Here is a 26,267-nt window from a genome sequence, read left to right on the forward strand (position 1 = left end):
TCCACAAAATTCGTAATTATGAGAATTCGAATGCCTATATTGTTTAATGATTTTATTAAATTTAAGCCAATATTTATAAGTTATCAGTTACTACTTCTCAATCTAATTTTATTCAAGGTATCAATTTTATTTCAAATTTCCCAAACTTATCAATTTTATCCTCACCTTTTCTAATTTGTAGTATCAATATTCTCAGTCATTTTTTACTATAATAATAATTGTTCAAAACTTAAAATTACATTTTTCATACTATTTAACTTATTTACAAAGCAGATTACTCCTAATAAATTACTCCACTACTACTATTATCCAACACATATGTCACGATTCAATTGTTGAAATGAAATTATAGATATACGGAATAATTATTAAAAATTTTGACTAAAATTAATAATGTAAATAGTACTAATACTATCCCAATCCTTTAGTAAAAATAATATGGGATATTGACATGTAATATCACGAAACTTTCAAAAAGTTGTTTTCCCACGAACTTTAAAATTGGCAAATAATATCACGAACTTTACCCTCATTTTGTTTTTTTCCCACGAATGAAAAAATTCATGTTATTTTAATAGATTGAAGAACAATTTTGTAGAGTGTGCTTCAAGAAAAACTATCTTCAAAGATATTATTTGCCAATTTTAAAGTTCGTGAAAAAAATCTAACTTTTTGAAAGTTTCGTGATATTACATGTCAATATCCCAAATAATATTGACTGAGCAGTGGTATAAAACAAATGTTTTTTGCAATCCGTTGAACACTATTTAGTCGAAAATATAATAACTCCACAAATTTAGACGAAAAAACAGCGGTCTCACTTAAATATTGCCCAAAAAACAAAAGTATATGGTTTATATATTGCCCACACGCGCGAGTACCAAAAGCTCAGATTTAGCACAGTTGTTGTCTATGACATGGAGTTAATGACAATGGGCCACGTTTGCGCAGCCAATAAGAATGGTCTTGTGATGTATCTAAGTGAACATGTGGCCTTCTGTAGGCGCGAGTTCGTTTCACGCCCATGAAGGAGTGTATAAATATTTATTAAACTTTGAAAATTAGGCAAAGGTTTACTCGTCTCGATTTCTTAGTTAACAAAAATATTACTTAGAACACTGAAAAATATATATGGACATTATTCGACAAATACTCTAATCTCTGTGATATACTGATATTATAAATAATGGAGTAGGTTTATACCATACATTATGGAGTACTACTATATTGCAATAGTTTGTCGATCTGAATCATCTGATTAGTTAAAATAGTTTCTCAAATATCCATATCGTGTTTCTTCTGTATATATTGACGTTATGTTTTTTTATTTAGACATTATGCAGTAATTAAATGATCCAGATGATCTTGATCATTCCTTTTAATTTGCAAATCTAAACTGAATTATGATTTTGTTTGAGGATCATTTATTGCCAGTAGACTTGATTTCTATTTCTAAGAGCATCCGCAGCGGTATGCTCGTCCGTCCTTGCCGCTGGTAAGGATACGTTTGTCCGCCGCTGCAGCTCGTCTGTCCGTGCCGTTGAGCAGCCTTACGTGGCGGCACGCGATTGGCCAACGAGAATTTCATTTTTTTTTAATTCGAATTTAATTTAAAAAATATATTTTTCCACTTCTCAATAAATTATATCCGTTTTCTACACACTTTTAATTTATTTTTTTAATTTTTTCCCCAAAATTCACATTTTAATTATGTAATTTTTATTTTTTAGGATTTAATTATGTTTTTATATTGTAGAAATGTTTTTAGTAATTGAAGTATTTAAATTGAATAATAGAATAGTGAGACCCTTGAGCTTGTCCTTGCGGAAGAGCATGGATGTGGGTGTTGTGCTCTTACTTAAACACAGAAAGTAAAAGTGGGTCCGGGTCCACCTCCGTGCTCTTATTTAAGAGCACGGATATGGGGATGCTATATTGAATAAGTCTAGTATCATAATTCATTTTAGATGATTGTAATGTTTTTATGGATTATGGTCTAACAACATATTTTTCATTGATGGTGGAAACTATAGGCAATTATTACTATAAGATAGATTGTTGTATGTGTCATTGTGATTTTATAATATTATGATAGTTTTGCGAAGAATACAGCTTCAAGTTGTAAATCGATTGGAACTCAGCTAGCCTATTTCCCTTTGGTACTTTTGACTTTGTCATTAATTGGGGAACACAATAATTTTACCACTAAACCTTTTGTTTACCACTAAGACCTTTATTTGATTCCATAGGTCATTCAGTAGCTTACTCTTGATAAATTTATTACATGCAGTTGTTTATCAGACCTAATATTATTACTACTAACCTTCAAATTTTAGTTAAAGTTTGCTGCCAAGGTTAAGAGTTTATACTAATGATATATACTAGGGACTAGTACTATATAGTTTTGGTTAGTTTATCAATTACGATTTTATTAATTTATATCAATAATTTCATAATTAGACTGCATAAATATGTTATCAGTACAATTTTAATGAATCGTAATTTCGTAATTTTAAACTAGGACTAAAACGCATCGTTTAATAGAAGTGTTTCTCGCGCTCAAATCAAATTCGAACTTTCAAAAAAAAAATATAAAATTACGAAAAAGGCCCCTTTTCTCTATACTCCCCCAAATCACTAACCTTACGTCCCTACCCGAAAATTCAAACCAAATCCAGAAAATGCCTCCGAGAAGATCCGCTGCAGCCAGAGGAGGCGCCCAAGGCCCCACACTGAAGCTAATCGTGGACAAGGGACCGTTATCCGGTAACACAAGTGAGTTCAGGCCGGGAACCGCGGTCAAGATCGGCCGCCTTGTCCGCGGCAACACGCTAGCTATCAAGGACTCAGGAATATCCACCAAACACCTGCTCATCCAAGCCGAAGATGCGCCGGATCGGCGCTGGACCGTCTCCGACCTCGATTCCTCGAATGGCAGCTTTCTCAACGACGCGCAGCTCGAGCCATTCGAAGCGGCGGTTCTGTCCCATGGCGACGTCATCAAAATCGGCGAGGAAACGTCGATTAGGGTGGAGATCCTTAGCGGGGAGGGTAATGAAGTCGTTTCCGTGGCGAGGAGGAACACGCGTCGGCGCGGTAGGGAGCAGGTCGTCGATTTGGGGGTAATTGACGAGTTTGCCGAGCTAGGGTTACAGAATAATGTCGATGAGGAGAAAATCGAAGTTGAGGTGAATCAGGGGAGGAATGCGAACACTAGAACAACCAGAAATACAGCGAGAAGTAAGAATTTGGCTCAGGATTTGAATGTGGAAGAGGATAAAGTCGTAAGCACTAGGATGACTAGAAATTCAGCGAGAAATTTGAAGTTGGCCGTGGATTTGAATGTTGAAGAGGATAATGGTTTGGAGCCAAGTGAAATCAAAGGATCGAGAGGCGTAAGCACTAGGAGGAAGAGGAGGGAAGACAATGTTGAAGAAACTGTAGTCGATTCGAGCCTGATCGAGGGTAAAAAGGCAACGAGAGGTGGAGGAAGGGGGAGGAAGAAGCTGATTGTGGAGACTATTTGTGAAGAAACAGAGAATGAGGAAGCAAAACCGGAGAGCAAAGAAAAGGAAAACAGATCAGATATTGCAGCTGATGAAGTGAGAAGCTCTGGAGTGGAAGAATGTGTTGCTGCTGGAGCTACTACTAGTAAAGGGGAGATGGTGGCAGATTTGAGTAAGATGACGTTGGGGGAATGGCTTGATTTTGTGGCGGTATACGAGCCTCAACAGATCATTGCTGAAACAGAGGAGATGCTGGCAGAGATGAGGCGAAAAGCAGAGAGATGTCACGAGTTCATGTTGCAACAGAAGAAAGCGCAAGGTTGAATGCTTTGAGCAGGTGAAGCTTTTGTGGTAATTTATGTGTTCAAGTCCAGGTTAAGTTGGATTAGTTATTCTAGTAATGTAATATGTTCATCTATGGAAGAATAGATCTGCTAGATAGATTATATTGGACTATTTTAATTATTGAAAAGAAATAAAATCAATATTTCTGTAAATGATAGTACTAACTAGCTCAAATTAACATCATGGTTTAGAAAAAGGTTCTTGTGACTTGTAGATGAATCCTGTCCATTACATATCTACAAATATAACTGTGGTTAATCTGAAAGCATTTTGTTTGCAAGATAGTTGGTTGTGTTTTACATTACTATAATGTTAGAGCACTCCCAATGGGTCGGCGTTAAATCCGGCGAAAAATCGCCGGATTATCGCCGGGCGTTGGAGTGAATTCGGCGATAATTCGGCGATAAAACTCCCTTATTATCGCCAACTCCCTTATTATCGCCGATTTATCGCCGAATCATCGCCGCCCACTGTGGGCGCGATTCGGCGATAATTTTTTTTTTTTTTTTAAATTTTTGTTTTTTAAATCTTTGTTTTTATGGTTTTTATTTGTAGTTTTTTTTAAATCTTTGTTTTTTAAATCTTTGTTTTTTATGATTTTTATTTGTAGGTTTTTTTAAATCTTTGTTTTTTTAAATCTTTGTTTTTTATGGTTTTTATTTGTAGTTTTTTTTTCTCGTTGTATTATATTTTCCAATGATTAATACAACGATGAATTGTTCATTATAAATCTATTTATTAAACACATTTGTAGGGAAAATTAAACAATATTAAAAATGATGATGAAAAAATGAAATGTTGAGTTAGGGAGAAATAAGGGAGAAACCATTGGAGCAGTTGGCTAAAAGTTGGCTAAAAACTGGGGATAAATTTTGGTGCTGATGTGGCGCTGATGTGGCAGGAGTTAGGGAGAAATAAGGGAGTTTTTAGGAAGAGCATTGGGAGTGCTCTTAGAGACTCAAACTACACATAATGTTTTAACATAGTAGGGGTTTAAGTCGTGCGTCAGCGAGTGTATTAAGATATCTTCTTGAATACTAAGAACATGATTCTTACATGCATAATTTCTGCATCCTTATTTACGGATTTAATAGTAGTAAGATGGATGATATAATTCGCCCATCCACTTCAATTTGTAATTAAGTAATCCTATGTTTGATGGTTATGATTAGTGGCAACTTCCGATATGGTCGACACTTGACATGAACAATAGTTCAGTTCCTGTAAAGAATGTTTCTAGCTAATAGTTAGTATTCTCTCTGTCCCATTGAATTGAAGATGACTGAGTATCTTTTTTGGTTTGTCCCAATCAAGATGATCATTACTAAAATGGAAACACTCTTCTCTCTACTCTATTTCCTCCCTCTTACTTTGATCTCTCCACTTCACACGCATAAATTCCCATGCTGCCCAAGGAAGAGGTCATCTTCGTGGGGAATGAGGGAGTACTACATTTTCACTTTTCAGATATAAATTCAATGTATCATATATGTGAAGTTGAAATTGGAAGTTCATTATTCACCTATCCCCAAAAGCCAAAAGAGTCGTGAGACCATGCCATTCTGAACACCACAAACATATTGTTTATCATATCAAAGAATCAAAATGGATGTATTCTCAAGAGATCAAAACATATACTACCATACTTGGAGAGGCCAAGATCGAAGTCTTGATGAACATTGTTGCACCCTGAGGACAAATTGTATCTTAACTCCGAGGAATTGATATGAATATATCTGGAGTGAACTAGGAATCCACATATTATTATTATTATTGCTTAGTTATGAAATTATAATTTATTTGAATAAGTTTTATAATTTGATTTATTTTTCTTAGTTTAAGATATGTGTGTAATCTATGAGAAGCAATGAATGAATAAAATTATTTTTATTATTCTCTTTTATAGTACTGTATAAGAAATCCAAAAGTAACATAATATGTCTATTAGTAGTAGCAGTAGTAGTAGTCTACACTTTGCAGATTGATAAATAGCAACCGGCTGGTGAATCAATCCAATAATCCATCGCCAATTATTTAATAATAAATTTGACTACTGATAAATGCTAATTACACCTAATAAAATCTGAAAAGTTTTAACGTTAATATTTGTTAATTAATCATACACATCAACTGGCAGCTGGTTAGTTCTAGAGCACTTTTCTTTATTTCATCCCTTTATGCAGATGACTATCCACCATTTATATAATCAGAAATCAACAATATTTCTTTAATTCGAATTATTTAACAATGCCTCTTTAATTCCGTTTACATTAGAACATGTTGTCACTGGATTAGAAACGGTGACGTCACGCGAATCAAATCAAGCTAATTTGATCATGGACCCACAAAAATTCCCTTCGATTGTCCTTCTAAAATCATTAATTGATTAATTAAGGAAATTAATTTTCTTTAGTACCTCAAATCCTAGCTATAATCGTAAAGTTTAAGGTAAAGATCTGTCACTGTCTACACTACGTCATACGGGACGTCACCTAAACTGACTTCACTGTCCATTTAGTTCATTGTTTGAGTTTAAAACTAGAGAAAATTCATAAACTAATTCTTTTTGACAAAGACATATTCATTTTTACCAAATGTGCAGAATCGAACACTCTTATTTTCAAAGACTGTAAGTATAAAATTAAGAGTAATAGGGATATTACTCTAGAGAAAATTTGAGTATTTGAAACTAGAGAAAATTCATAAATGAATTCTGTTTGACAAAGACAAATTCATTTTTACCAAATGTGCAGAATTGAACACTTTTATTTCCAAACACTATAAAATCAAAGAGTAATATATAACGTAAAAATGTTTGAAATTTCAAATAAGACTACCGATTGACAATTGAATTGTTCCACAAATTTTTAAGATCTAATCTTCCTTTACATATTAATTAGTGCCTAATAACACTGTTTGAAATTTCGAACAAGACTACTGATTGACAATTCAATTTTTGTACAGTTAATTAAGATCTAATCTTCCTTTACCATTATTAACAAGAACAGTAAATATAGTATGAAAAGTGCCCATTAAATTATCTATCCTGCTCTAGGAAGCGAATAGGAATCATGTGATTAAATTTTTGTTGGGCTTTTTCTATCGATTTATACCAACATTCGAAAATAAAGAAATTCCAAAGCCATCACATTGACTAGGCCAGATTCAGAGCATGTCACATATGTGGTCAACATTAGACATTTCTCCCACGTGTCAAACACTTTTCCTTCATATGATAATCTTACATGGCAAATCTTGAACCATTCTTTTGCCCAATACCAATAGTACCCACTCATCTAATTAATCGCATAACAATTTTTATTACGTTAAATCAAATTGTTTGAAAAATGTCGTTACAAACTACTCTACCAACTCTATCGAGTCATAAAATAATAAAGTTTATACCTTCTCATTCCTTGAATAGAAGTCTCGTTTAAGTTTAGTGCAGATTTTAAAAATAATATAAAGAAAACTATGTAGAAAAAGATAGTAGAATATGGATCCTAGCTACTTTTATATATTGTTTTTATAATATGAGTGAAAAAAGTTAGTAGAATGTGATACCTAAATTAGCATTTATAGTAAATCGGGATTCTTATCGGTGGAAAAATCAAAATGAAAAACTGAATTCCTAATCGCGGATGAAGATAGTACTATATAAATTATCATACGTTAATCAAGGCTAGCATGATCACCTATATAGCTAAAGCACATGCTCATGCTCTTAGCATAGATAAAATTATATAGTTGTTGGTATTGCAACAAAAATTAAACGACATATACATATCGAATGCCATGTTAGCATTAACTAGTGGTTAAATCGGTCTCCATCGCAAAATTAATCAAAATCAGTTAAAAATAAACTCCTTCAACCTAGTGTACAAAAGATGTGTACTTATTTATGGTGTCCCGAGATGTGTACTCCTTCTATTTTACTTTATTCCTTTACCCTTAATTTACTAAACATTCGAGAGTATTAATTGACCTAGATACCTTTAATTATATATTAATGGGACTAAGATTATGTAATAAAAAACTCCATGTCTCCATTAATAAGGCTTTATTAGAAGGTTCCACGATAACTATATAAATGCCACAAACATCCATCGTTATTCTCCCACAACACACCAACAAAAACATGGACGAAGGTCCGAGCAACAGAGGCAAGAGAAGCGGCGAGAAGGAGGAGGAGATCAAGTACCGGGGCGTGAGGAAGCGTCAGTGGGGGAAGTACGCTGCGGAGATACGTGACACCTCGAGGCAGGGCGCGAGGGTTTGGCTCGGGACGTTCAACACGGCCGAGGAGGCTGCGAGGGCCTATGACCGGGCGGCCTACGACATGAGGGGCCATTTGGCGATCCTCAACTTCCCCGAGGAGTATAATCTTCCCAGCAGCTCCTCCCACTTTGCTGCCCCGGGCGGTGGCTCGCAGCAGGGAAGGCAGGTGTTCGAGTTCGAGTACTACGACGATAAGCTCCTTGATGAGCTTCTCGATGATAACAAACATAAGAAATGACTAGGTTTTGATTTTGCATTTCGTTCCCTTGCGAGTGGGCTTTGTAATATAACAAGCTAGGGTGAATAAAATGGAAATTTATGAGAGGGAGAGAGTGAGAGATTGGTGTGTGTGTAGCATTTCTAATGGAGTGCATGCATATGCATTCTTGTGTGGTTGATTGATTTTATGCATGGGAATTTATTGTACAACTACTTTTTTATTATTATTTAAGGTAAGTTATGGATATGATCTCTAAATGAAGTTGAAATGGCATGTAATTAAGAGTTATAGATGTAGTACATATATGCACAGAGTGAGTGGGGGAGCAAGAAGAAAAATCGTAGGTCTCGATGTTTCCCTAGCAATTGCGAAAGAGATAGAAGGGGAACGGGAGAGACTATTGTCAAGGCGACAAAGACAACAAAGGTGTTGTCAATTCCAACCAATTTCTTATTTTCAAACAAGAGGAAACACGCGCGATTCAGAGGATAATCACGATAGATACTATTTTTGTTTATTAAATTTATTAACAAACACTCTAGTAAAATTACAATGCACTTCACTTTTTTTTTTCAAAGTTGTTGGGGATGACAAATAGGCGGGCCACATTCTAAAATAGAAAATTTAAAAAGTTTTTATTTTTATTTTTAAGGGACGGAAGTAGTATTTCAAATGAATTCGGAATTATCATATAGTACTCATATGAGTATGAGCGGAGTGCATATAGGCGATGAAGAGAGAGAGGTCTAGGAATCAAACCCCACCTTCTCACCTAAGTAAAAAAAAGTTTCACATTTGACCATATTAAGTTTGCATTAAGCTTGAAACATTACCTACAGTTGAAGGTCAAATAAGCATGATTTTGAAAGAGGAAGATAATAGTGAAACAATTTATTGAAGTCAACCCGATTCAGTATTGAAAAATATTGATCACTCACTATTCAGTTGAAAATTTCACTAGAGAGTTGAAAAAATCAAACATAATTATAATAATGATTGAACTACCACCAATCTAGCTATTTGAGATAATGTCAATAGGAGTTAGTACAATTTTTCAGAAATTTCCTTTTCATTGGAATTTACTTGAAATCAGTCAACCTGGTAAATTAGAGTGGAAAGGCATAGAGTCAAATTAAATAAATACGTTGAATGTAAAAACTAGAGCCTTTTGTTTTGTAAGAATTGGGAATCCATAGTTTTTCAATAGGTGTCGGTTAATAGAGATTATTTATAGGGGAATAATTAGTGTTACTGTTTACAACACAGCTTTAGGGGGCAAAGTATTATTCACCACTAAGCTCTCTTAAATAAATTAAACATCTTTACTAACTGAAAATGATGAGCATCATTAGGTATCCCCCACTTTGTAAGTGCTATATATATAGATATGATTAAACAATATGGGCCATTCAATATTAAAATGTTTATTTTGGTGAATTACTTATCCACGTAGCAATATTTCCCATATTTCTACATTTTGATTAGATTATTTGCACATAAATTTTTACAAAAAATAATATCAAAATACCCTATCTGCATACCTAACTTATTAATTACTAGCATTATTTTGCCATTTTGTATAAAGGAAATAAAATTACGAGTAAATGTCGAGTTGTAGTTCAGCCCATGACTGAAACATATATGGGCCGGGCCAGATATTTCGTCCAAAACTATTAGTGAATCCAACACTCAGTCCACTAAGAAACAAATATGGAGTGCTGCAGATAATTATTTAATGCACAAATGATAATGATTTAGTTTTTGTTGATATGTTTACTCCCTCCGTCCCACTTCCCACTATAAGAGTCCCATTACTGAGAACACGGATTTTAAAAAATATACTCCCTCCGTCCCAGATTTGTAGTAACATTTAGAATTTACCATATTTGCACATAAAATCTTACCCCCATTATTCACTAAAATTACACCATCATTATCTATATTAAAATAAATCAAAACAAAAATAACAAACCAAAAAGTCAAAAAGGGACCCACCAACTCACTTAATTTATTACACACTCCATCATCTCACTTCATTTATTACACACTCCATTATCTCACTCCACCAACACACTTCATTTATTACACACTCCACCTCTCACTTCATTAATTACACACTCCACTAATTCCTTAAAACCCGTGCCATAACTAAATGTTACTACAAATGTGGGACGGAGGGAGTACTTAGTAATAGTAGATTAGAAAGTTAGTGGAATATGAAACCCATTTTTCTATATTGAGTTTATAATCAAATGTGAGTGAAGTGAGTTAGTAGAATGTGAGACCTATTAACTATTTATGGTAAAAAATGAAATATACTCCTTCCGTTCACTTATAGTTGAGGCGAAATTTTTCGGCACAAAGTTTAAAAAATGGATGTTGAGTGTGTTAAATAAATAGATAAAAAAGTAAAAAAGAGAAAGGTAGAGAAAATAAAATAAAAAAGTGAATAAAGTAGCAAGAATAAAGTAAGAAAAAGAAAAATGTTAGTACCATATATAGAAATGATTCAACTATGAGTGAACTTTCTCGAATGAAAAAATGACTTAACTATAAGAGGACAAGGGAAGTAATTCTTATTGTGGAACAGAAAATGCCAAAATATGACATTTATCGTGGGAGTGGGACGGAGGAAGTATATTTCTTTCACAAAGCCAATTTTACGGATGGAAATGTCATTTGTTATATTGGAATCATGTCATCGTTTACGAGCATGTGCGAGAGAGAGAGCGCATGTTCCATGTCACATTCAGATGGCTGGATAGATATTCTGATGCCGAAAATAGATAAAATTGTATAGATATTTAAAAATAGTCCAAAAATCTTTTTTTTTTTTCTCGTCAATCGTTAGTTCAGCCGTTCCAATGTACGTCCATTTCCGCCTTGATACGTGTTGTCAGTTGCTTTCACCAAATGGAAACTGGTCGCAAAATAAATTCGAAAATTAAAGATTAATAATTTTCTTTTGTAGTATGTTACTCCATATGACTTACAAAATTGGAAGATGTTGTGGAATATACTGATTTTAATCCTAAGTCCTTATTCGTATAATAAGTGTCAACTCTATAAGTCATATGTTACATAATTACCGGACACCTACGTCGAATAGACATATTCTTGTAAATACATTGTACTAGACTGATCTAATTATTAACTTTTGACTTCAAACAAAAAAATTATAGTAACTTTAAAAATTACGGAAGTGTTAACTCGCATATAACTGGACGAAATCCTCTGTTTCCCAAAATTCATTGCTATAACATCCGGTTTAAACCAAGTGTGAACTAAGTAAGTGTTTGGAATGTCACAATTAATACAAATTTTCCAAGAAAGAGGAAAGGAGATAAATTAATGATTTATAACTAGGACCACGGAATGAAAGAAAGAAACGTAGAGATTTTTTAAAAAGATCGACGACTAAGTACTCTGTATCTGTAGAAATACTTCGATGATGACCTAATTTATCACTATGATTGATTTACCCATACTTGATAGTGACAGTTTAATCCTTCCATTTATATATTCACCTAGTATCTATTTACATTTTGTAATTTTGTGGCTGCACTTTAAATAAATTAAACAATTTTGTGTTGTTCGAGAAGCTGGCTACTAGATCACAGGAGGTTTCCATGAAACATCATTTTTATTTTATTTTTTTATTTGAGAGAGAGAGTTGTGCCTAACTAGCTAGCTAGAGCTATCTAAGAAACTAGCTAGATTCATGAACTTGGTTAAGGATGAGAGTTGATTAATTCTTAATTCATGCAATTATAGAAAAATAATCAGTTACTTATCGAGTTTAAGTCTAGGAATTATAAAGGTTTTGCATGTTGAAGTAAAGAAATTGAGACCAAATGTTGTAATATGAAAAAATACAAACAACATTAATGTTGACGGATTACCACCTTTCTAATTATAGAAAGTGGTAGCAACGCACCAACTAACCCAAGTGATAATTATATATACATATGTGATCCTTTTATACATTTATTATATATTATACTCCATCTTTTATTACGTAATTAAGACTAGCGTGACATCTAACTTGTCGTTACTAAATTGACTCAAAAGACCAAATACTGTTCCACCCTAACAAATTCAAACCATCCCTATACAATTATAAACCTCCTAAAATGTGTAAGGATTGTATTAAATTGGTTTATTTTAATTATTTACTTCAATTAAATGCAAAATTGACATGTGATATATTAATACTCCCTCCGTCCCGCTTTAGCAGTCCCATTGACTTTTCTATCATCTTTTTGTAAAAATGATAAAAAAAATAGTTAAAAAGGAGAAATGGTAAATTAAGTGAGAGAATAATATAGAGAAGAATCTTATCTACACTATTATCTCTCTTACTTTACCATTTCTCCACTTTAACTATTTTTTATCATTTTTACAAAAAGAGAGCAGAAAAGTCAATGAGACTGCTAAAGCGGGACGGAGGGAATATTATGTAATATACTAATAATATAACTAACTTGGAAAATTGTGTATTGACTAATTTGGACATGTTTAGCTGTTTATGTATGTCGGTGACTGTATGTAAGAGCATCCGCAACGGTTTCATTTTGCCGTCCGTCCGTCTGTGCCGCTGAGCACGAGCTCGTCCGTCCGCCGATGCGAGATGTCCGTCCGTGCCAGTGGCACGGCGCTGCTCTTAGCTAAGAGCACGTCCGTGCCGCTGAGCAGCCGTACGTGGCGTCTTCTCATTGGCCAACGGCATAGCCGTTGGCAAATTCGATTTTTATTTTTTTATTTTTTAAAAATTCATAAATAATTCAAAATAATACCAAAAAATAAAAAAAAAAAAATTTGGATTCCCAAAAAAATAGAGCCGTTTATAGATGTTTTTTTTGGATTTTTGTGAATTTTTTTTAATCCCAAAATCATCTATAAATACACACATTCATCATCCACTTTTCACATCAAATTATCTCTCATTCATACTTTTTCATACTAAATCATCTACATCTTCCTCTCTCACCCAAACTCTCTCTAAAAAATTCAAAAATGGATTTCACCAATCTCATTGTGGAAGCGGAGCGCGAAGAACAAGAATATTATGAACAATATCATGCCGCCTATGAAGCCTATGTCGCCGCCAATACCCCCGCCCCTCCTCCTCAACCAACTAGAGAAAAACGTCGCTACATCCCTCGTGATCGAGAGGGAGCCCATGAAAGGCTCGTTGCCGACTATTTTTCCGACCAGCCGCGGTATCCAGAAGATTACTTTTGGTGCCATTTTCGCATGTCAAAACGATTGTTTATGCGTATTGTCAACACATTGTCCACCCGCGTTGAATATTTTCAAGAAGGTGCAGACGCAACCGGTCGGCAAAGTCTCACGGCGTTGCAAAAGTGTACTTGTGCCATCCGACAACTTGCTACTGGGCAAACGGCTGACCTCTTCGATGAGTATTTGCATGTCGGTGAGTCAACTGGAATCCTATGCCTCAAGAGTTTTTGCGACGGCGTTCGTTCTGCTTTCGGCGAGGAATTCCTTTGGGCACCCACCACCGACGATTGTCAACGGTTGCTTCGTCTTCACGAAACAGTCCACGGTTTTTCCGGTATGCTAGGCAGCATTGACTGCATGCATTGGAAGTGGAAGAATTGCCCGACTGCTTGGAGGGGGCAACACTTAAGCGGCCACAAAGGAGGCGGCCCAACGCTTATCCTTGAAGCGGTCGCCGACTACCGCCTATGGATTTGGCATGCATATTTCGGTATTGCCGGATCCAACAACGACTTGAACGTGTTATATTCTTCACCACTCTTCGACGATGTTTTGAATAGTGTAGCACCGACGATCGACTTCACCGTCAACGGAAATGCATACCACATGGGTTATTATCTCGCCGATGGTATCTACCCAAGGTGGTCAACTTTTGTGAATTCGTTCAGCAATCCACAAGAGCAAAGACGGATTCTTTTTGCGCAGCGTCAAGAGTCTGCTCGGAAAGACGTCGAAAGAGCTTTTGGTGTCCTTCAAGGCCGATTCAACATTGTGAAGTCCCCTTCTCGGCTTTGGTACGTTAAGAATATCGCCGACATCATGTACACGTGTATTATCTTGCACAACATGATTATAGCTGACGAAGGACCGATGGCGGCTAACTTTTACGACGAGGATGAAGCCGGAAGCTCAACCGCGAGGTCTCCCCCACGCCGAGGTGTGCATACGACGGTGAACGAGAGGATGGAAAGAAGACACACAATGCGCGATACAAGAGCCCACACTGAGCTACAAAAAGATCTAATCAATCACATTTGGGCGAAATTCGGCAACGAGTAGTGTAATTTTTAATTTTTAGGATTTTAATTGTGTAATTTTTAATTTTTAGGATTTTAATTATGTAATTTTTAATTTTTAGGATTTTAATTATGTAATTTTTAATTATTTTGTAATTTGTAATAGTATTTCGGGTATTTTTAATGCATTTTAATATTGTGGAAATGTTTTTATTTAAATTGAATAAAAGAATGATGAGACCCTTGAGCTTGTCCTTAGCTAAGAGCACGGATGTGGGTGTTGTGCTCTTAGCTAAGGACAAGCAGTAAAAGTGGATCCGGACCCACTTCCGTGCTCTTAGCTAAGAGCACGGATGGGGATGCTCTAGCGTAGATATGTTGATGGGTTTAAATTAAATTAGTTGCGAGGAGTACATGTTTTTTTATCAACGAAGTGGGTGTACAGTGGCGGAGCCACGCTCCGCCACGCTGGGCCCGGGGGGGCCCTTGGGCCCCTCACCCATTTGGATTATTATTATATTTAATATATCTATACGATATATTCCAATTATCTCTCTAGCTCAGTCGGTTTCATTCTAAGTCTTTCAAACGAAAGATCCTGAGTTCGAATCCCTTCAGGCCCAGCTTCTTTGCTTTCATTTTTTGTAAAGCTTTTTATATTCCTCTTTAATGTTTAATACCCTATTATGCTATAATATTATTATAGAATATTTATATTTATTCTCTATCATTAAAAAATTTAAAATAATATATATATATATATATATATATATATATATATATATATATATCTAAGAATAAAAAGTTATTCCTTAACCTCAAAAAATATGAAATAACATATCGTATCATTATTTTCTTTCATTTTCTAATTTTAATCTATGAATTAAAAATATTATCATCCCCATATGTAAATACATACTCCTATAATACTAGCATCTTTAATTTTTATTTATAGGTTTTGTTGATTATCTCACAAAAAGTAATTCATGTAATGAATTTCACACATTAATATTTTCATAATTTAAGAAAATAATTCACATTGACTTAGTCTTCAAATATATTCATACTAGTTTTTATTGTCCATGTTTTAATTATTTTCACTATCTATTTGTTCCTCTTAATGATCCCTCTATTGTTTATGCGGCTATTCCTTATCGGCTCTGGAAAATTATCAATTAGAAATTTGGGCCCCCCATCGAAAAAATTCTGGCTCCGCCACTGTGGGTGTACTTTTCTAATATTTCAGCTTTATAAGTCTAGGCATTCAAAATTCTAAAATCTTGGAGAAGAAATATGCGGTAGAAATTATTAGCATATTACGTATGGATAAATAACAATGAAAAGAAAAAAAATGAACTTCGAGATAAAAGATGTCTATCAATGTGGAGGAATGTTTCAATTAAAAGTCGCTAATTGAATTGCGGCTGAGTTAGTTCAGATATCACCAACTAAAGTTACACTTTATATATGTGTGCATCGTTCATTTGTTTGTATGGAAAAATACTTTTATTAAAAAAATACCTTTAATTTTTCTTTATAAATGAATTTTGAGATTTTTTTATTTTTAAATTAATATGACATGTTATTTTTCTCTAATAACCCAAAAATCACCGGCGAATGCATTTTCTGATCCGTAGCTAACAATTTTGGAACTGAGTCTACTAGAAATGATAGTTACTCGAACACTTGACATATTGACTAGAAACGTCTTACCAATTATGCTGCGCTTATCATGCCATACAGTAACACCTTTAAACTAAATTTTAGATGTCCGATTAAATCTATGTCTTTTAAAAGTCATTTTTATATTTACCTCCTAATCAGAAACTTGATCGAGGAATTATGAAGGATCATCGATGGTGCAGATTGACATCATCACTAAAGGGTGAAGGCTTTGACATGACATGAGAAAAGTGACATTATTGTCCCCTTTCAAGGGATCCATCTCTTGATTTGATAAAAGAAAGAGGTTTCTAGTTTGTTGATTGATACAAACACTCGAGCTAGCTTGACGAAGGAGGAAGGAATTTTCGATTGTGATAACAATAGGATTTATTCTCAAATATGTCAAAATTTGACGTCCACTTATTTTCTTCTATGGTGGAGTTTCAAAATAGCCATCAATATATTTTTAACCATTTCGTTATCTCTATTCGACAACATTTATTAAACAAGAAATTTTTAAGCATCTAATTAACCACTCCTAGCTATTAACTGGAGTAATTATTACATGATCCGTAATATATATTGAGCATAAATTCTTTCAATACACTCTTTAAAACAAAGATTAAGAAAATTGACAATAAGCCTGATAAGCTCATATAATTAATTTAATCGAACTGCGTCGATTTAGGATTGGAGCAGCACAATATCAAATTTATGACGTGATTGATGACGATTTAACTCTTCTTTTTCGCTAAGTTTTTGGATTCGTTTGAATTAAATTTTCTTTAATTTTTCTGTGTTATGTTCGAGTACGAATGAAAATTGGATTTTTTTTGTAGTACAACACAAATTATACAACTATCATGTGCAGACTGCAGTATATAGTGCGTTTCATTCTATGTCACGAATGCTAAGTTTTGATACTACAATTTACTCACTTTAGATCTATTTTTAGTGATAGCGATAGCAAAGTAGATATGCTTAATCTTATTAATATCATTTATATCACTGATTATTAGGATTTGAATTTTATTTTCTTAGCATAGGATATCTCTTTATAGTCTCCCCGTATATTAATAAATATGTATAAAGTTTTAAATAATTATTTTTAGTCCCGCATATCATAAACATGTGTCAAATTTTTTCATAATGAATTAATGAATAGACAAATTAAGAAATATGATTTGGTTATAGTTATCTATAATCTCTGCCCATATCTCACGCCACAAAGCTGGCTTTTCAACCTTTCTTCAGCTAATAGAGACTAATACCCTTATCAGATAAGATGGATTGATAAAAATAAGTGAAGCCAATTCTATAATACTCCCTATTTACGTGTAAAAATAGTATATGCATCTTATTTAGGAAATGTGGATTAAATTCACATTATTAATAGTAGTACTGTTTGTGATCTGTTCATGCCCAGTCAAAATAGGTGATCATCTTTAACATTGTGTAATGCAAATAAGCTAATTCAGTGAATATTTACATAATCCAACTAACATATTGGCATTTTTTACTCTTCAAACTCTAGAAGACTAGAACTAATATAAAGTGATCACATGGACCACAGGACCAAATGCACTACTATCCAATATTTAATACAGTAGTAGTAATATTTATAATTTGATATGGCATTACAATAAAAATCTGACAATGACAAAGAAGGATAGCCGGAAAGAAGAATCGAAAAAATGATGACGACGTAAGCGTTTGAAAAAACAATTAATTAGTACAAAAAGATATTACTAGGAGTACTAGGCTACTCCTTGTTTAACGGTATTTGATTTTTCTTGATTGAAAAAAGATAAAATAAGGGACTATTTGTGACAGGGAACATTCCAATACATTTCATGATTTCACGCATTAATAATTGTGGGTAATCAAATATATTTCATTTTCTTGTCCAAATATATATGCCAATGTACAAACAATGTCCCATAAATTAATTGACTCTGTTTTCAAATATATGCTTACTTCCACAATTGTGTTGACGAAGACCAAATATAATTTGATCTTAGGAATAATTCCAAAATAATAAATTCAAAAATGAATGGATATTATTATCCCAATCATTTTTTACACCATTCATACTATTTGTCTGATTTGGCTGCGTGGCAATTGCTTTGACTCACGTGTGATATATCCCTCTTGCTCCTCCTAAAATTATTTAAATGCCTACTACAGTTCCATTAAATCAAAAACATCCTCCCTTCACCAATGTCACACTCCCATATTTTTTAACAATAATAATATATTCCCATTTTCCACAAAGTAAATGTTTTACACTTTTGAACATTCCAATATCCACACATATATAAAGAAGCCAAGACATTAGACACACAAACACAAATCCACAAATTTGAAAGTAGAAAAATAGAAAATGAAGAAGGAAGTATTTATTTCACCGGAGTCATCTCTCCCCTTTAATGAGAACGACTCCGCGGAGATGCTCCTATACGACGTCGTGGAGGAGGGGTGGCGGCGCTCCTCCAAGGCGTATCGCGGCGTGAGGCGGCGGCCGTGGGGGAAGTTCGCGGCGGAGATAAGGGACTCGACGCGGAACGGGGCGAGGGTGTGGCTGGGGACGTTCGAGACGGCGGAGGCGGCGGCGATGGCGTATGATCAGGCGGCGTTCGCGATGCGGGGGCAGGCGGCGGTGCTCAACTTCCCGGTGGAGAGGGTGAGGGAGTCGCTGCGGGAGATGCGGTGGGGCGCGGAGGAGGAGAGCTCGCCGGTGATGGCGTTGAAGAGGAAGCACTCGATGCGGCGGCGGAAGAAGAGGGAGAATGTGGTGGTGTTTCAGGATTTGGGGGCTGATTATTTGGAGGAGCTTTTGATGAGTAGTAGTAGTAGTAGTTCAAGTGTGGAAGCTACTTCTAATTACTAGGAGTAGTTTTCTACTAGCCAACAAATGGATTACTTTTTTTTATAATTTTCCTAAATATTTTGTCCATATGTATAATGTAATAGGGGGTTAGGGGCCACCTTTTTTTTATGTTACCAACAAATGCTTTTTTTCTTGAGCTTTTGTTTGGAGGTTTATTTTCTTCCATTTTTATGAATTTGGACGAAACCTTGATGTTATAAATATATATAGAGTGCATTGTGTGGAAGACTTGAGTGTTTTTTTGCATGGGATGAAAATGTTGTTTGGTACAGAAGAAACACTATTTCCATAGATTTTGAGGGTCAACATACCATTTTAAAAAAAGATTGAACACTTTCATATTCAATTCTATGAGTAATGACAAATCTATCCCCATCTTCAATGAGTATTAACTATTAATTAGAACTTTATTATTCGGTAATCGAATAAAAATGACGGTTAACCAACTAAAATTTCAGCCTACCGGAACCAATAAAAGAACCGGTTAGTTAAATTACCGACCCGTTATAACCAGTTGACTATTCCGATAAAGATGCCAACTAAAAGCCCTTTTGTTGACTCCCTCTTTTTACTATCGATGTGGCAAACTTGGAGTAAGTTGAAATGAGAGAAATTTTTTCATTGAACAAAATATTTTAATGATTTTAGGGAAATCAATTAATGAAATCTACTTAATCTGTCATCATCAAATCACAATAGCACATTAATCATTCAAATTGAAACTTACAAATTTTCAACCATTTAATTTAGAGATGAGTTTTATCTTCTATAGTCTACTTCTACCAAATATATTGTCTGAAAATCCATATTGGTTTTGATTTTTAAGGGAGAAATAATACGTATAGAAAAATACAGTGGCATAAAGGTTCCGAATACAAAATGATACTCCGACAACTGTGATTTCCAAATATAGTTCAATATTTGTTTAATCGCCTTATAATTTTTTTACATCATTGGCAGTGCCGGAGTCAGAAATTTATGGACGGGGGGTCCAAATTTCTGATAAATAATTGTTGAGTTTATTTAGTGTCAATGTTGTCAGAAGTTGACGTCGCATAGCCACATAAGCAACAAAAGGGATCGTTAACAAGAAGAATAGTGAAAATAATTAAAACATGAATAGCAGAAACTGAATTAATTATTTTCTTAAATTGTAGAGATAACAAATACGTGTGTGAAATTCATTATATAAAATTACAAGTTGTGAGAAAATCATCAAAATCGATAGATAAATATTAACGATGCAAGTAATATGGAATAGTATTTACATATTTATGGGATAAAAAGTATTTTTTTTTATGAATATGTATTGATTAAAATTTCAGCATCAAAGAAAATAAATATAATATTATAATATAAAAGGAAATTAAACATAAAAGAGATACATATATATAAAAAAGCTATAGAAATAACAAATTTTGTGCCTAGAGAGCATTGAACACGGGACCTCACATAAAATAGGCGGGTCTTGTAACCAGCTAGGCTAAATAAACAATTGAATATAGTTGTATTAATATATTATATATACGAAAAGGTGGGCCCAGCGTGGCTCCGCCTGATCATTGGTTTTTATTTGGGTGGGTTTTAATTTGTGATTCGGATAGATATTGAAACTTAAAGTCTAAAATTATTTGTGTTTTTTTTGTTCTTATAGTATTTTTTTTATTTTAAGGTGATTTATATACAATGTGATCCTTTTATACATTTATATATTACTACATCTTTTATTACGTAATTAAGATTAGTGCGGCATCTAACTTGTTACTAACTAGAGTTCCCGCGAAAATTTGGTAAGTCAATTTTATTTCATTTTCTTATTTATTCAATCTTTTTCCAATTGCTTTTATGTTCTTTTTTGCATAAAAAATTGGGTGGGTGTGGCTGTAGCAAGAGTGAAACCTTCCATCAGCTAAAATTGGGCTCTATTGCTTAAGAGTAAGGTTGTGTTGCATATTCCTAAGTATATCATTAATTTATAAGAGAATAGTACCAATTTTCTCACAGTATGCATATGTTGTATGTACAGACTACGTAATAAAGGTTTATTTGTTTGTCATGAATTTGGAAAATCCAGAGAGATTTAGATTTGCAAGGGACACATTATTTGAGAGGAGGCACTTGAGCTACTGGATTAAAACGCCACTTCTTTAGTGGAACGTAAGTGATGCTAAATTTCAATATCACCAATTAATAATTAACTAATTAATTTAACAACAATCATTAAAATTTATATTTATGGTTCTTTTATTGTGGATGTTGTGCAGGCTGAAAATAGGTATGGGTATCTATTGCAGGCTATGGACATGTGTGCAGTGTGCTCCCCCTCATGGTAATGCACCGCTAAATAAATATATCCAATTTTTTTGGTAATATATAACCAAATTTATTACAAGCATGTACGTACAATTACAAAGGGATGGATGTGTTAAAAAAATAAAAAATATGATGGGTGTGTTGACTTAATAGTAAAGTGGTTAATGTATGAGAATTGAAAATTTATATTTTAAGTGTGTATTCATGTCCATATTGATTCAGTGGTAAAGTGGTTTGTGTCTGAAACCACGTCTCAAGTTTGTATACATTGTTCGTGATATCTTTAAATTGAAAATTTTAATTATAAATATATTACTACGGATAAATATTTCAATTTTAAGAAAAGTTCTTACAATAAAAACAAATACTAGTACTTAATAAGTAAATTCTAAATACATAAAAAGTTAGATATAATTCTCACACACAATGAAAATATTTATTGCTGCAAGAAGTGGTCAGTTGCAGCCTAAATACCAAATTCGGCTGAGAAAAGATTATCATGGATGTGAACTTGCATCCGATTCTTATTTCTAAAACTAGTAAGCTGTCACAAGAATCCACTCTTAAAATTTGTACGAACTCGATTGACTGTAATTTTTAATTTCAAATTATTTTTCAGTGTGAATAATTGTATATGTTGGACAATCAACTTTTGTACACGGCGCAGGAGGACCACCTTGTCCATATCCTTTTATTTCTGGACGTTTGCATTCTTGTACAACAATGCAAGAAAAAATCATCAATAGACTAAGTGTCTTTCTTAGAGGTGACATTGAATAATTTGATTTGATAATGTTTTCTCTCATCGATTTGTGATCAATTGTGATTATGTTGGTGTTATTAAAATTAAATACAATTCTAAAATTGCACTCGTGATCAAATTGGAGATTTTCGTATAGATTTCTTCTCGTTTATTGTTGTGGAGTGCCGAAATTTATTCCACGTTTATGTAAATTTGTGTTAAAATTTTAATTTCCGAAACTAGTCTTATTTAATGCCGATAAAGATAACACGTGGAGCAAAAAACTTTATAAATGTATTTTCTCAATATGTGTGGAAGAGGAATATTTTAATTGAGCGGAGGCAGAGGCCGTATATAAATATTACTACTATTTTTATTCACTAAAAAAAAGACTATTTACCTATTTACCTAGCATAAATACCGAATACAGTTAAATGTGCTTGGCAATAACAAAAGCGGGTGTGTTAACTTGTGAGGAATTACGAGCACGGTCAACGTGCTCGACTGGCAATCTATCAACAATGGAAATTGGCAAGCACCGTTTATGTGCTTGGGATATATATAAAAAACGCACTTGTGAAATTTAATATTTTTACTAATTGCGAGCACCATATATGTGCTCGAAATTTCGAACTATCATAATTGTGCTCGGAATGAAAAACATACTTTTGAAATATCTGACAACAATTATTGTGCTCAGAACTACCAGCTCAAAAGTTCGAGCATACGCATGTGCTCGCCATTCCGAGCACATGGAGGTACTCCTATTTTCCGAGCACATAGGGGTGCTCGCCAAACACAAGTAGGTGCTCGGTTTATTCAACACAAGTGTTCTAAGCACAACAAGGTGCTTGTGATGATCGCACAAGGTTGTGTTGACCAGTTTGGCGAGCACTATCATTGCTTGGATAAATATTCCGAGGAAGCAAATAACGAACACTTGAAGTGCTCGGTATTTCCCAATTTCCCAAGCACTTTTGGCCTTCCACCGAGCACTTAACTGTCAATTGTTATTAGTTAATTTGTCTTGAACCAGAATAGATATAATATAATTACATGGTTTTCATGTGATTTGTGGTCTACATGACTACATTATGGATACAGCTCATTTTAGTTTTGTCACAATCAAATTCACAAAATTACTAGTATTGGTTTAATAATCGATTCTCTTTTTCTATGTAGGAGCGTTTAAATTTATAAAGTTTAATATACGTGTTGTGTTTTAGTGTTTATATGAGACTGATTCATTATAAACACATAATATATAGTACTCCTAATAAAATGAAGGGTGAGCGATTGAGTTACGTTTATTCATCAAGTATTATTAATTTTTTTTTATGATAAACTATTCTCCTACTAAATGCTCCAACACGTATATTCCCATGTCATTAGAAAACTATACTTAGAATTTAGAAAATTGACCATCTTATTTTTGACCATCTTTATTTTTGCTATAGCTACACCAAGTGCATTATAGTGTGTGGAATTTGATTTATTTGTATAGTTGTATTTGTGAATTAAATATCAATATTCATTTCCTACACAATTTGATCAGTAAATGTGTTCTGTCGATTTCGGTCAGAACCATACATACTAGTAAAATTACTACTCAATCATTATGCAAGCCGTTTATTCCCTAATCTCTTCATGGCTTCGGCGGTAATTAAATTAACATTAAATCCGACATTGTTTATAAAATTGTTTGTAAATATGTTGAGACTATTACTACTAGTGATTGGCTGGTTTTATGTTTAAGTGGTGAGCAAGCATTGTTGTTTTGATTCTTTGAATTGTTGTCAATGATAGTGATATTATTCTTGGGTATTTTAATTAGTAGTAGTACATAATTTCATTAAATATTTAAGAAGCACCATATCCAACTTGTACTTACTTTTAGATGCATGCCTTGAAAATTGTGTCCACGGTATCTCATTAGGCCATCCGCAACGCTATCTCTTATCCGTCTCTTAACCGTCTCATCTCTTAACTATTCATGGGCCCCACTGTACTTTTCAGCTCATCTCTTAACTAAGAGACAACACCTGCAACCCTCCATCTCTTAACCATCTCTTAACCATCTCTTAACTATTCATTCAATTTTATTTTTATTTTTTAATTCCAACAAATTCAATTAATAAACACACACTTCATTAAAATAAAATAAATATTACAACTTAAAAGCCTAAAAAATAGAAAAAAATACATAATTTAAAATCCTAAAAAATAAAAAAAGTACATAATTTAAAATCCTAAAAAATAAAAAAACTACTCCACCGGCGAATCATCATCCCCCGAAGTCGGCGGTACAACTATACCAAGTTGAGCTCTCATATACTCAATTCCGACCATATGGGCTGCAACTTGGCCAAGATTCATTTTTGAGAGGTCCGCCATCGTGGCGACTAGGTACATGGACATTAGGGTGTGCGAGCCCGTGCCTGCGCGCGAGCCCGAGGCCGCGCCCGCCGCCCGGCTTGGTCCGCCGCGGCCCATCCCTCTCGCTCTCGCTCTCCCCCGGGCTCTAGCCGCCTTCGCCGCCTTGGTCCCTTGCGGCCGATGTCGTGCACCGGAAGAAGAACCCCTACATCATCGGTTGGCGTGCCCTCACGTGAGGTGTTGCCTTCGCCGCCATCACTAGACGAGTAGTGGCCACGCGCCGTGCGCTTCGTGCGTTTCGAGCCCGAGCTCGACTCGACACCGCCAGCCCACCTGTCAAGGTGGTGGACTTGCGACCAAACATCGACAAGCTTGAAATCTTTGCCGACGTCGTCTTTGAAGACCCGCAACGCCGCTCTCAGAATGTCGGCTCCACTGGCTCTGCTCTGATAATTCGCCTCTTCTCCCATGTATATTGCGCAAATTTTTTGACATCTTTGTCGCTTCGGTCCCAATGACTGCGGAGCATCTTCACGTTGCGGGGAACGGTATTCGTCGGCCTTCGTGCGTTGTAAAGTTCGGTGACTTTTAGCCAAAAACACTTGTGGGATTGTTGATTCCCGACGACAGGATCGTACGAGACGCTGATCCAAGCGTCGTACAGAGCCAACGTCTCGGCTTGGCTGTATGCATGACGGCTGCCGTCTCCACCAGCCTCTGCCGCCACTTCCTCCTCTTCCTCCTCGGCATTGACGCCGAGACTGAGGTTGATCCTGCCGGAGCCGGAGCCGGAGCCGGAGCCTCCACCGATTGGCTAGTTGGGTAAACTGCGATCAGGCGCCAAAAAATTCTCTGGAATTTGGGATAATCCCGGCGATTGCCCGTACCTCTGGGGGGAGGGACGATAGTATGCATCCACATCAAAATGTGGTGTTTGGTACGCCGGCGGGGTGGTCGAGCCTTGGGTGCCCGGCGACGAACCGGGAGTACCCAAACAGTTGTACATGCTCACCCAATCGTCGAACGAGTTCAAGTCGAACCCGACGGAGCGCCACCTGCCGGAGCCGCCGGAGCCGCCGCCGCCGGAGTTTCCATCGCCGGACATTTTTTCAACAATTGGAGAGTAGTGATTGTGTGTAAAATGGAAGAGGAATGAGGAATGAGAGTTGTGTTTGTGTGTAAAATGGTGAATGGAGTATGGAGTATATTTATAGAAGAATTAAAAAAAAAAAAATTGAAAATTCGACCGTTTGGTCCCAACGGTCATTTGACCGTTTGAATTTTTTTTTATTTTATTAAATTCGAATTTTTCGAATTTATAAAAAAAAAAAATTATTGCATCATAATTACGACGCCCACTCGCGGGCCGGCGAGTGGGCGTCACGCAACGCTCTAGCGCGCGCCACGTGGGCGCGCGCGTCGTCTCGCCAGCTCGAGGCCGGCCTCGCCGGGTCGCGTCGCGCGACGAGATGTCTCGTCTCGTCGAGACGAGACGAGCCTCGCAACGCTGACTCGATGCTGGCTCGTCTCGTCGAGACGAGACCGAGCCAAAATCGAGTCCGCGTTGCGGATGCTCTTATTGTTGATCGTTCGTGACGATATTTATTTTTCGCATAGAGATCGTGGTCAGTTTCATGATTTTGACGAGTTAAGTGAATTTGTAATTTTAAGA

At 35.2% G+C, this 26,267-nt stretch overlaps 3 protein-coding genes across 3 annotated transcripts; all 3 read left to right on the top strand.

Annotated features, from left to right (window-relative positions):
• Nucleotides 1-2,529: 2,529 nt before the first annotated feature.
• LOC125196856 (FHA domain-containing protein At4g14490-like) lies at nucleotides 2,530-4,070 on the top strand. The gene has a single exon (XM_048095515.1). It carries the CDS (start codon nucleotides 2,682-2,684, stop codon nucleotides 3,828-3,830), a length of 1,149 nt encoding a protein of 382 aa, XP_047951472.1. The 5' UTR covers nucleotides 2,530-2,681; the 3' UTR covers nucleotides 3,831-4,070.
• A 3,919-nt stretch (nucleotides 4,071-7,989) lies between these two features.
• Nucleotides 7,990-8,572, top strand: LOC125191906 (ethylene-responsive transcription factor 14-like). Its single transcript, XM_048089337.1, has one exon. It carries the CDS (start codon nucleotides 7,990-7,992, stop codon nucleotides 8,365-8,367), a length of 378 nt encoding a protein of 125 aa, XP_047945294.1. The 3' UTR covers nucleotides 8,368-8,572.
• Nucleotides 8,573-18,498: 9,926 nt separating this feature from the next.
• On the top strand, nucleotides 18,499-19,350 carry LOC125193595 (ethylene-responsive transcription factor 1B-like). The gene has a single exon (XM_048091426.1). The coding sequence runs from the start codon at nucleotides 18,658-18,660 to the stop codon at nucleotides 19,162-19,164; it is 507 nt and encodes a 168-aa protein (XP_047947383.1). The 5' UTR covers nucleotides 18,499-18,657; the 3' UTR covers nucleotides 19,165-19,350.
• The last annotated feature ends 6,917 nt before the right edge of the window (nucleotides 19,351-26,267 follow it).

This window comes from Salvia hispanica, chromosome 6, assembly GCF_023119035.1.
Source record: "Salvia hispanica cultivar TCC Black 2014 chromosome 6, UniMelb_Shisp_WGS_1.0, whole genome shotgun sequence".
In the NCBI taxonomy this organism is placed as follows: Eukaryota; Viridiplantae; Streptophyta; class Magnoliopsida; order Lamiales; family Lamiaceae; genus Salvia; species Salvia hispanica.